This window comes from Herpailurus yagouaroundi, unplaced genomic scaffold (assembly GCF_014898765.1).
Source record: "Herpailurus yagouaroundi ecotype Mexico unplaced genomic scaffold, PumYag 206, whole genome shotgun sequence".
Taxonomy (NCBI): domain Eukaryota; kingdom Metazoa; phylum Chordata; class Mammalia; order Carnivora; family Felidae; genus Herpailurus; species Herpailurus yagouaroundi.
Genome location: NW_024412437.1, coordinates 3,690,101 through 3,701,819, shown reverse-complemented (window position 1 = coordinate 3,701,819; position 11,719 = coordinate 3,690,101). Strand labels below are relative to the sequence as shown.

Here is an 11,719-nt window from a genome sequence, read left to right as displayed (position 1 = left end):
GCTTTCCATTACCTCCTTACCTATGGTAGCACCCTCCTCCACACTCTCCCCTCACACCAGTGTTGCTCAACCTTTTTTTCCTTCTAATTATTGCCCCCTTAATTAAGACTCTTTATATATTTTTCTTTTAATTGTTCCCTACCATAAAATTTTAATACCTCAGACCTCCTCTTTATAAACTGTACACACTGGAGGGTCACAAGCCACTACAATATCTGAAATTTCTTTTATCCCAACAACCAATTCCCACCATCTTGAGGACAAATCAGCCCTATTTATGGGGGAAGATGCATGTCTTCCATTGACTTCTTTTTCATCAGAGCACTGACCACCACTGGACGTTTATAGTCATTGATTGGCTGTCACGCCCACAAAACTGTGAGCAAAGACGTTCTGGTCATCACTATGGCTCGAGGACCCAGTATAATGCCTGCCATGTTTTTATAAGGGACTAAATATGTCTCTTGGACTTATTATGCTTTAAATAGGGAGGAGAGGGTGAGCCTCAGCAGAAAGGGCACCAGAAACTGTTGTTGTTGAGTTGTAGGAGTTCCTTATCTGTTCTGGTCTAATATGGTCTAACAAGGCTTGAGATTCTCTCACTCTCTCTCTGCCCCTCCCTCACTCTTGCTCACTCACTCTCAAAATAAATACAAAGTCCCCCCCCAAAAAAAAAGGAAAAAGAAAAAAAGTCCCTTTAGAAAATAACTCATGTCTTCCGCTAATAACCACCCCCCCACACACACACACACACTCCATGAAGTGGGTGGAAGAGGGACAGAAAGATCTGGTTGGTTTGGGTTGTTAATTTTACCATCAAAAAAGTTTCATTATGGGACATTTCAAACCTATACAAAACTAAAAGGGATAGTATAATAAATCCACTTGTGTCCACCACTCAGAGTCAACATCTAGCTGCTTAAACAAACTTTCTAGGAATCCAAGGTACTGAAGCACCACCTGACCCTCCTATTCCAGCAGGGACTGATGCTGACAAGCCCTGCATATCTAGAAGACCCATAGTGTCATCCAGTTTGCTTGTACATTTCTTCAGTGCTGACTGAGGGTTCTGCTTTCTTGAACTGGCTAGGTCAGTTTCACCTACAACCTCCCAACTCCAAAAACTGTATTACTGTCAAATGCTCTTTGTCCTTCTGGGTTTATGCCTTTTTCTTTATCCCTTTACTATCATTTTTGTGGGCAGGGATAGAGGCCAACATGATCTTCAACCTGCCATCTTCAAACAAATGTTGATTAACTTCTTGACTTAATTATTTTCTCATTTATATGTCTCTCTTATTATTCTTACATGTTACATTTTCAAAGATAACATTAAAAAATTAACTATTGAGTACTTATTACATAACTTATGTATATTAATTTATTTAAAATTTCCAACAATATATGTTACACTGTACTACTGTTATCATCCAGCAGATGAGGAAAATTGACACTGGAAAAATTGACAAGGCACTCAATCTAGTAAGAAGCTGGGATTTGAACCCAAGACCCTAACGCCTAAGTTCCAAGTCTCTATGGATCCTGCTTCTCATTTCTTTAGCCCTGTGAGACAGGCCCTAGAGCTGGTCTAGGGGTCTCCACAATATGATTGAATAACTGACTCATGTTCAAGCACCACACCTTTAAATTCAAGGAAGTACAGGGTCAAGGCCAGGGTGGCCCAGGTGGGCCGTCAGTGGGAAATGAGAATGGGGTTCAGCCTGACAAAAGGCTCTACCATTCAGTGGGGTCACATCACATATTAGGAACAAGACTGATGAGGTACACTTGCTTCAGATGCAAGGAGCCCTGTTCACGTACCCATTAGCCTACCTGTTTCAGGCTTACATATTTGAGGAAGTCAGCTAAGCTTCTCAAAGGCCGAAGAACTCACTCTCTCAGACCCATCTTCTGCAACCACATGCTCCCTAAGGAGGCTGTTGAGGGGAATCCTTCATCTTTCCTGAGAGAAAGTTACTGGTCTCCCTGCTGTGAACTATGGTGACCTTCTTCTGCATCCTTTCAGGAAGGGAACTTTTGGGGATTACCACATGACATCTCTGGTCCCTCAGTCAAGTTGAAATGAAACAAATAAACTAACAAAACAGAAAGAGAAAGAAAGAAAGAAAGAAAGAAAGAAAGAAAGAAAGAAAGAAAGAGAGAAAGAAAGAGAGAAAGAAAGAAAGAAAGAAAGAGAGAGAGAGAAAGAAAGAGAGAAAGAAAGAAAGAGAGAGAGAGGGAGAAAGAAAGAAAGGAAGGAAGGAAGAAAGAAAGAAAAAGATAGACTCTAGACTGAAAGTCTAGACTGAAATCTCTAGACTGAAAGTCAGTGAAAAAACAAGAAAAAAAGATTTGTCAAGGCTTCTGGGAGGTGGGAAAAAAAAAAAAAAAAAAAAAGCACCACTGAACAATCCAGAGTAAAATCCCACAGCAAACTTCAACAGACTGTCCATTGTTGCATATAATTTTGCATCAAGTAAGAAGGTAAAATGTTGTTTTAAATTCTGTAACACATTTATTTATGCACGGCACATGTCGGGGAAGCGTGGAGTCATGGAGATTAATAGGATAGTTACTAAAAATGGCAAGAAAAGGGAAAAAAGCCTCACCGTGGACTGTGTCTGTGCCATGTATTCACCCTCCATTTTATTCAGACGTACATTTGTGTCCTCGAGCAACTCTTGAATATTTTCCGTGTGCCGCTTTTGAAGATCAAACTTCTCCTTTTCCATTTCTGCCACGGCATTGTGGAGCTACACAGTGAATTCAAGAATTGACTCTTTCACCATTATTATAGAACAGATTAGTTTGCAACTCAAAAAAAAATGTTTGCCTCTATTTCTCTCTTTATTTATTTGGTGACCTAACAACAAAAGATGTAAAACTCACAAATAAATATTCACAGTAAAGATATTGTATAGAGTGTGACTAAGAAATAATTTTTCTCTTGACTTTCCTGAAGTGAAAATTTTAATGAACAAACAAATATGAAAGGGAATTCTCCACCTCAGGTAGAAAGGGTAAATAAATCACACAGATAGCACAACGCCTCAGGTACACAACACTAGTATTTGCCTGAAATCAGAAAACAGAAAAGTTTATAATATTGTTATTGATTAGGAACATCATCCGTCAGGATTTTCAGTTCATTTGCACAAAATTTTGCATAAGAGTAAGGTTAACAATGCCTTCTCCTTCACCCTCACCCCCAACAAGAAACTATTTTTACCCATTCCGTAGTCTATACAAAAGTAGAGGTAAAGATAGCATTTATAAATCAAATAGGGAAAGAGTTCCCTAAGGAGAACTATATACTACGTGTCCTGAAGTATACAGGTTTGATAAAGACCAGGTATCCACCGTTTACATGGATGAAGCTCCAAAATATCTATGTAACTAAGGTAAAGAAAACAAGGTTCGGCGGATAGCTTCTAAACCGAGTTGCGAGCCTGGGCTCCCAGCCTGGGAGCGGTTCCTTCACTTATCTTAATGGGAGGGAGATTCTGAGTCTAACTCCTGTCCCTGCATCCAACCCCAGGCTCACGCAATAGATGGGGCGGGAGAAGTCCCGAATAGATTAAAGGACAGATTGGATTTCCCATTCACGAATAGGAGACACAAGGATGTAACACGTGCACAGAGATTCTTAAGATACTGAACTAATAGGGAAAACCCGGAGACAGGGTGGAAATTCAAGGCAGAATGCGGGCAATAATTGTTTTCCAATTCCAAGAAGTTTTCTCATTTCTAGCTGAACAGGAAAAGTGACAGGCTCAGTAACAGCCACACAAAAGAAGACCCTGGGGTCTTCAACATATGCAGTGTGGGCTACTTTTGAGTGGTCCCCCAAATCCCTGGGAGGTTGTTATTTGTACTTTTTGCCAAAGTATATGCTTTAAACTGGCATTAGGTCTGGTATTCAAAAGTCAGTCACTTAGCTGGCATGTGAATGTGGCAAAGCCCACAGCACCTCGGTTTCGGTGCCGTCGACCGATGTGCGTAGTAACTCTAATAAGTGATCTAAAAGGGTCACTTAGGATTTTGTGGTTTTACTCCTATTGTAGTGGTTTCTTTCTTTTTTTTTAATGTTTATTTATTTTTGAGAGAGAGAGAGAGACAAAGCATGAGCAGAGCAGAGGATGGGTCAGAGAGAGAGGGAGACACAGAATCCGAAGCAGGTTCCAGGCTCCGAGCTGTCAGCAGCACAAAGCCCGATGCGGGGCTTGAACTCACAAACCGGGAGATCACGACCTGAGCCAAAGTCTGATGCTTAACCAACTGAGCCACCCGGGGGGCCCTGTTGTAGTGGTTTCTTTATGTTTATGGTCTCCCGGGGCACCCAGGACATCTGCCTACTTAGTGTTAAAAATCCACAGCATCTAGGGGCGCCTGGGTGGCGCAGTCGGTTAAGCGTCCGACTTCAGCCAGGTCACGATCTCGCGGTCCGTGAGTTCGAGCCCCGCGTCAGGCTCTGGGCTGATGGCTCAGAGCCTGGAGCCTGTTTCCGATTCTGTGTCTCCCTCTCTCTCTGCCCCTCCCCCATTCATGCTCTGTCTCTCTCTGTCCCAAAAATAAAATTAAAAACGTTGGAAAAAAAATTTAAAAAAAAAAAAAAAAAAAAAACACAACAACTAATAAAAGGTTTAAGCTAGAGGAGGATCTGTACGTCAGTCTGAGTCATCTCATCGGGGGAATTTACAGTGAGCCTGCAAGGGGAAACATGACATTGGCAGAAACAAGTATGCTCCAACTTGGATGATACGTTTGAGGATCAAACAGGTGTATCTAGTCCAATTATCTGACTGGAAATGACTAACACTCAAGTATTCATCTAGAAATTCTATCGGTATCTACCAAGTCCCAGGCACAACAGATCACAGCGAGCTTTCCCAAACCTAGCAATGAATTAGCATCTAGGTAATTTGGTCTGGGAGGCTTTAGAGGGAAAACACGCCCCTCAGGGATAAACTGTTTGAGCAGCAAATACTACTTGTCATACTCTAAAGGACAGACCTGGCTGGCATCAAGATGCCACCAGAGCCCTGTGATCATCCGGGGATCCACACATTCTTTAGCCAGGGTTTTGACAGTGGGTATAGGGGATGCAAAGGTTTTCCCAGGGTCCTACATATCGATCTTTAGCCTGGACATTTGGCCATGTAGTTGTCTCATGACAGAAGGGACCCAGAAAAACTAGGAATCTGCATAAATAGGTGGAGAAGTATTGTAAAAGCCCACAGGTTAATGGGTGTAGCCACTCTGGAAAACAGTCAGGCAGTTCCTTGAAATGTTAAGCACAGAATTACCATATGACCCAGAAATTCCACTCCTCAGTATATACCCGTGAAGTAACAGAAAATAGATATATTGGTCTCCGCCCCCAGTTCCTGGCATAGAGCTAAAACCCTTGTCATGTCCGAAGTGGTAAAAGCACTAAGAGCATCTTTTCTTCTAATATTTGGTCTTTGACCTTGGTTCCTGGGCTAGAGCTCCTAAATCCCTTAGAATTTCCTAGGTGAGGGGCACCTGGGTGGCTCAGTCGGTTAAGCATCTGACTTCGGCTCAGGTCACGATCTCATAGTTCATGGGTTTGAGCCCTGAGTCAGGTTCTGTGCTGATGGCTCAGAGCCTGGAACCTACTTTGGATTCTGTGTCTCCCTCTCTCTTTGCCTCTCCCCTGCTTTCTCTCTCTCTCTCTCTCTCTCTCTCTCTCTCTCTCTCTCTCAAAAATAAATGAACATTTAAAAAAATGTTTTGAAGAATTTCCTAAGTGAGGGGTGCCTGGGTGACTTGGTCGGCTGAGTGTCTGACTTTAGCTCAGGTCATGACCTCACAGTTCATGGGTTTGAGCTCCACGTCAGGCTCTCTGCTGACAGTTCAGGGCCTGGAGTCTGCTTTGGATTCTGTGTCTCCCTCTCTCTCTGCCCCTTCCCCACTCACACTCTGTCTCTCTCTCTCTCAGAAACAAAAAACATTTAAACAAAAATTTTTTTTTTTTTTTTAAGAATTTCGTAGGTGAAACGAGTGTGTTTTGTTTCAGTGAGATGACTCTTGATGGGCTCTTCAGGATGGAGGTCATCCTGGAAGATCAAGCCATGATTAGAAACTTGTAACTTTCAGCCCCACACCCCATTCCCTGAGAAGGGGAGAGGGGCTGAAGATTAAGTTTACAATTGCTCATGCCTGTGTAATAAGGCTTCCCTGAAAATCCCAAAAGTTTGCGGTTTGTGGAGAGATTCTAGTTGGTGAACATGTACAAGTACTCAGAGAATGGTGTGCCAGGGGAGGACATGGAAACTCTGGGCCCCTTCCCACATACCTACCCCTGTGAATCTTTTCATCTGGCTATTCATCAGTATCTCCTATTATATCCTTTATCATAAAATGGTAAATGTAAGTAATGTTTCCCTAAGTTCTGTGAGCCATTCTCACAAATCATAGAAGCCAAGGAGGGGTCCGTGTTACTCCTATTTATAGGCATTTGGTTAGAAGTACAGGTAACAACCTGGAACTTTTAGTTGACATCTGAAGTGGGGGAAGTCTTGTGGGATTTAGCCCTTATGTTGTAGGATCTGACACTAACTAACTCTAGGCAAATAGGGTCAAAATGTAATTGAATTATAGGACACCAGTTGGTGTCCAAGAAAATTGCTTGATGTTTAGAAAACCCACACATCTGGAGTCAGAAGTATTATGAGTGTATGAGTGAAAGAAAACACAGGCAGTGTCTTCCCCCAGACAATAGCCAAGAGAGATGAAAACACATGTCCACACAAAAACTTGTACACAAATTTTCATAGCAGCATTATTCCTGATATCCAAAAAATGGAATCAATTCAAATGCTTATCAACTGATGAATGGATAATCAAAATGTGGTATGTCCATTCAATGGGTTATTCAGCCATGATGCTGACTAAACTCTTGATTCATGCCACGACATGGTGAAACTAAAAAACATACGGTAAGTGAGAGAAGCCAGTCACAAACCACCACATAGTATGTGCTTCTATAGGCAGAATTCCAGAGACAGAGAGTGGATTAGTGTTTGCAAGGGGCCGGAGGGAGGGGAAATGGGAAGTGACTGCTAATGGGTTTCTTTCTGGGGTGACAGAAATTAAATGGTGATGATGGTCACACAATCTTGTGAATATAATGAAAACCACTGAACTGTACACTTTAAAAGGGTAAATTTTATGGTGTGTGAATCATAACTCAATGTTTTTAAAGGCGCACAGATTAGAAACAGCACGGTAGAATCAGAGAACTGGGAAAGTTCCATGAAGCTAGTCCAAAAGTACAAGAAACAGCGTAGGGTCGTGACAGAAGGTGAAGCTTGAAAGATCCAGAGTCTCAGTCATGAAGAGTCCTGTAAATTTCCTACCAGGAAATAACTGGTGTGATTTAAACATGGTGTGTGTGGGGCGGGGACCAGTGTGTTAGAAAGACCATCGGTGTGGTGTATTGTGGGGGGGTGGACTGAAGAGGTGCAGAGAGTCCGGTTACAGCAAATCTAGGAAGAGGTGATAGTCTCTGGAACTAGGGAAGGACCAAGGGTGAATAACAAAACAAGTAACAAAACAACAGAACTGGACAAGTGATTGGATGTAGAGGTGAGGCAGAAAGAAGAGCCTAAGCATCTGGGCAAACAGCAATGCCACGGGGAACAGGGAATTAGGGAAAACCCCTAGGAGGAGATGTTTTAGCAACAAAGGAAGAAGATGGTGTTTGGGAAGAACGATGGGATTTCGATCAAGGAGACACCTTAAATAGGAAGTTGTATAATGGACTTGGAGTGAGACATGTGCACTGGAGATCTCTAATGGGATATTAGGGAGTACGCACACATGCATGAGTGTGCACACACACCCCACACATACACACGCATGCGTGCACACACCACACGCAATGTGCATACACCACGCACGTGCACACGCATATACACACATGCACGTGCACAAACTTGCACCACCTGTCCATATAGGTACTTCATAATTTTTTAACGAATGCTTGCATAAATCACGAGGTACACCTATCATCGCCTTATTAATTTTTGGTACCTATCTTACTTGCACCACATTTTCCCATCTGCCCAGATTTACATGCAATTGTACTTCATAAAAAAGACCATCAATCACGTTCACAGTGGATTTCACATCCGCTGATTACCATGTAGCTGTAAGAAAGATTTGCTAATCCGGCCAAAGGAACAAAATGTACCCTTGTACATGGTAGAACGCAGAAGGCTTTTCTCTTCTAACACCCGGCAATTTAAACTGAAAAGTAAGGAACTAGGGAATTCAGACAAAGGGAGGAAGGACACCTGTTCTGTATGCAATGTACCTGCAACAAACACAAAAATATGCCAAACTTATGGAAAAAAGACAAAACCAAAATGTGAGAATGAGAAAAAGCACATAAACTGACAAAATAAAACTAGAAAAGAGTGGATTCTCCCCATCGTAATACATCTGCAGTGCACTTCCCAGACTCGGCCTAAAGCTACCATTGCCAGGACAGATTTCAGACCAACGGCGTCTGCCTGGAAAAGCACTGATAACTTTCAGTAAAACGTTTTGAACCCTAACTATTATTGAGAGACTATGAGTTAACAGTATGAGTTATCTTTATGATGGAATACCTCAAAAGAAGTAACCTAATTTATTGTAAGCACATATTGTAATCTGAACTAATGGTCAAGGGCTCCTAAGTCAAAGTACTATATGACTATGTGAGATTCGTTCATAACAAGTATTTTTATTACATTGCTCTTGGCACTACTAAATTATATGAAAATATTTCCTTAATTAAATTAAATGCTCCTCCAAGAAAAACCCATCCGCTACTAATTTCGTTTACATCAAAAATAAGTTTATACTATAAATATTGTATTATCCGAAATTTCAGAAAAGAAATGATCCAATGGCCAAAATCCAAAATTAAAAAGGTATAATTTCCAAAAATTATCCTGTGGTTTTTTCCCTACTAATTTTCCTTAAAATCTATAAGCTATGACAAAAATTTCAGAACATGAAATTCAAGAATTAGTCAAAAGTAAGTTTTCTAAGTGAAACCTACTTTATAAACCATTATACTTCTAGAATATACCAAAACATGAACAGTAGCTATTTCTAGACAGTTGGGCCTGAATTTTAAGTTATCTTATTTTCTTTTTTTCATACTTTTCTGTATATTCTGTGAATATATTTTTATAATTAAATATATTACTTTCAAGCGTATACCTCTGTATTTTCCATTACCATCTTATGTCGCTTACCTTTTTTTCCCAGTCATTATTCAGAGATTCAGTACTCTGTTCACATATCTTTTTTAGCTCTGTAATCTGGTTTTCTTTGGTCTCTCTGATAAGTTGACAGTCACGTAGAAGGATCTGAACTGTCAAAAATGATGAAAACATAGTTAAACCAATTCTAGCTACCTCATCAGAGTCTGATGACAAAAAATAAGGTTTGCCAGTTAATAGATAATTCCATTTTTCTGCAACTCTTCTCAATTGTCTTTTCTGAAGGATCTCTTATTCTTTCCTCGCTTTCTCTCCATTTCTATCACCACAGAATTGGTTGAATCCGTTACTACTCACTCCCTAGACAATTTTAACAGTGTGCTGGCCTCTGTATCATTTCCTTCCAGTGGGTCCTCCGTGGCTTTGAAGAGACCTTTCTACAGTGCAAATGCAGCACTGTTACTCTCAGGCTTGAAATCTTTCTACAACTTCCCTCACCTAAAACATAAAAACCAAAAATCTCTAATATGGAAAACAGCTCCTCATGATCTATTTCCTGCCATATTTCTCACCACTTCCATATTTTTAAACTTGTATTGTAAACACACCAACCTACCCACAGCTTCCTGAGGCCATGTTCTTTCATCTATTCTCTGCCTAACTGTGATCATTTATTACCCAGAATGCCCATCTCTTTCTTACTGAAAAACCCCTACTTATCCTTAGTCTTAATTTGAGTATCACCTTCTACTCTTTTTTTAATGTTTAATTAGTTTTTGAAAGAGAGAGAGAGAGTGTGTGTGTATGAGCAAGTGGGGGAGGAGCAGAGAGAGACTCTCAAGCAGGCTCTGCACTGTCAGCCCAGAGCCTGACACCGGGCTCGATCCCACGACCTATGAGATCAAGACCTGAGATCAAGAGTTGGACGCTTACCCAACTGAGCCATCCAAGTGCCCCTCGAGTATCACCCTCTTTATGAACCATTCACCAACCAGATTCCTCCCCTTGCTGGGGCAGAAAGAAACTCCTCTTTATTCCCAGGGAACCTCATCCATTTCTCCAATAAATCACTTATTACTTTATATGTTATAATGGTTTACTTGCCTACCTCCTAAGGAGAAAGATATTTCAACTTTTTATCTACAGGCCAAAACACTGTCACATAGGCAAGTACTCAAAAAGATGTGTCCTGAATAAATAGATGAAGGAACTCATCATTTCAATATACTGTCGCTTCTAGATACATTAAAATGATTGCCAAGGTTTGTGTTACTGAAACAAAATAGGCTTTCAATTATATAAAACGCTTCCCTTATAAATCATCTAAATTTCTATCTTCTTATTAAAAATGCTTTATGGGGCACCTGGGTGGCTCAGTCGGTTAAGCATCCGACTTCAGCTCAGGCCATGATCTCACGGTGTGTGAGTTCGAGCTCCGCATCAGGCTCTGTACACTGACAGCTCAGAGCTTGGAGGCTGCTTTGATTTTGTGTCTCCCTCTCTCTCTGTCCTCCCCACTCACACTCTGTCTCCCTCTCTCTCAAAAATAAACATTAAAAAAATTTTTTAATGATTTATACTGTTGCTGATTTAAGTGAACATTTGTTTAATACACTCATGTCTTCTGGAGAGTAAAATAAATTCACTTGTGTTTTTACTTGAATGTACTACTTTCCTAGCTTACTGAACATGTTCTTCTCCACTTACTTTAAGATAGCAAAATTTTCATAAACATTTACAGAGAAACTTATTTCACACATAGATCTCAGCCATGCAACACAAAAGGGGAAAAAGAAAAGAATCCAGGTTAGCCTAATATTAGTCTTCAGCATCGACAGCATTTTACTTCACAATTCCAAAATTAAAACTAAGATCTGTTTGCAGTTCAAAAAGCCTTAGGAAATATTATTTTGAAATCTCAGGCATGTTCAAATTGCCTGGTTTGAATCAGCATTAAGAAACGAAAACCTAGAAAAAATTTTTAACTATTTTTGTAGCCACTGATATTTGGCGAAAGAACCTGAACAAATGTCTAATTACCTTCACCAACATTTAAGTCTGGAAATAAACCTAAAAATATCTGCTTTGTTAGTTAACTTATATATATAATTGCCACCCTAAATTTCAAGGGCATTATCCTCTCAGATACACTCAGGTTTGGTGGTTTGGGAGAGAGCAAGGTCTATACGGAAACCCGAAACAGAAACCTCTCCCATCGATTCTATCTCACCATTCACCAAATCCTCCGAATCCTCCAAAATGTCTTCTTCAGTTCCACTCTCACTGCCTCCCAGCGCCCTACCATCATTCCAGTATTCTCATGCCAAGTTACAGAAGCATGGAAGCAGAACATCCTTGAGTTGGAAGGGACTTTATACATTATTGATTCCAACCTCACCATTTTATAAAGAGTAAGCCGAGAAACTTCGGGATGTCATAGAGCAGACATCGAACGGCAGGGCTGGGATCAGAGCCCA

General features: G+C 40.8%; 1 protein-coding gene across 10 annotated transcripts in view; it reads right to left on the bottom strand.

Annotated features, from left to right (window-relative positions):
- Window positions 1-11,719, bottom strand: part of CEP112 (centrosomal protein 112) — a 473,818-nt gene that overhangs the window by 375,321 nt on the left and 86,778 nt on the right. For all 10 annotated transcript variants that reach the window (XR_005783756.1, XM_040452171.1, XM_040452174.1 and 7 more), the window contains 2 exons: window positions 9,276-9,394; window positions 2,610-2,753 (listed from right to left, as the gene is read on the bottom strand). Coding sequence is in view for 9 of the 10 variants with exons in the window: in XM_040452171.1 (XP_040308105.1) it covers window positions 2,610-2,753; window positions 9,276-9,394 (263 nt within the window). In the remaining variant the exon portion in view is untranslated. The remainder of the gene's footprint in view (window positions 1-2,609; window positions 2,754-9,275; window positions 9,395-11,719) is intronic.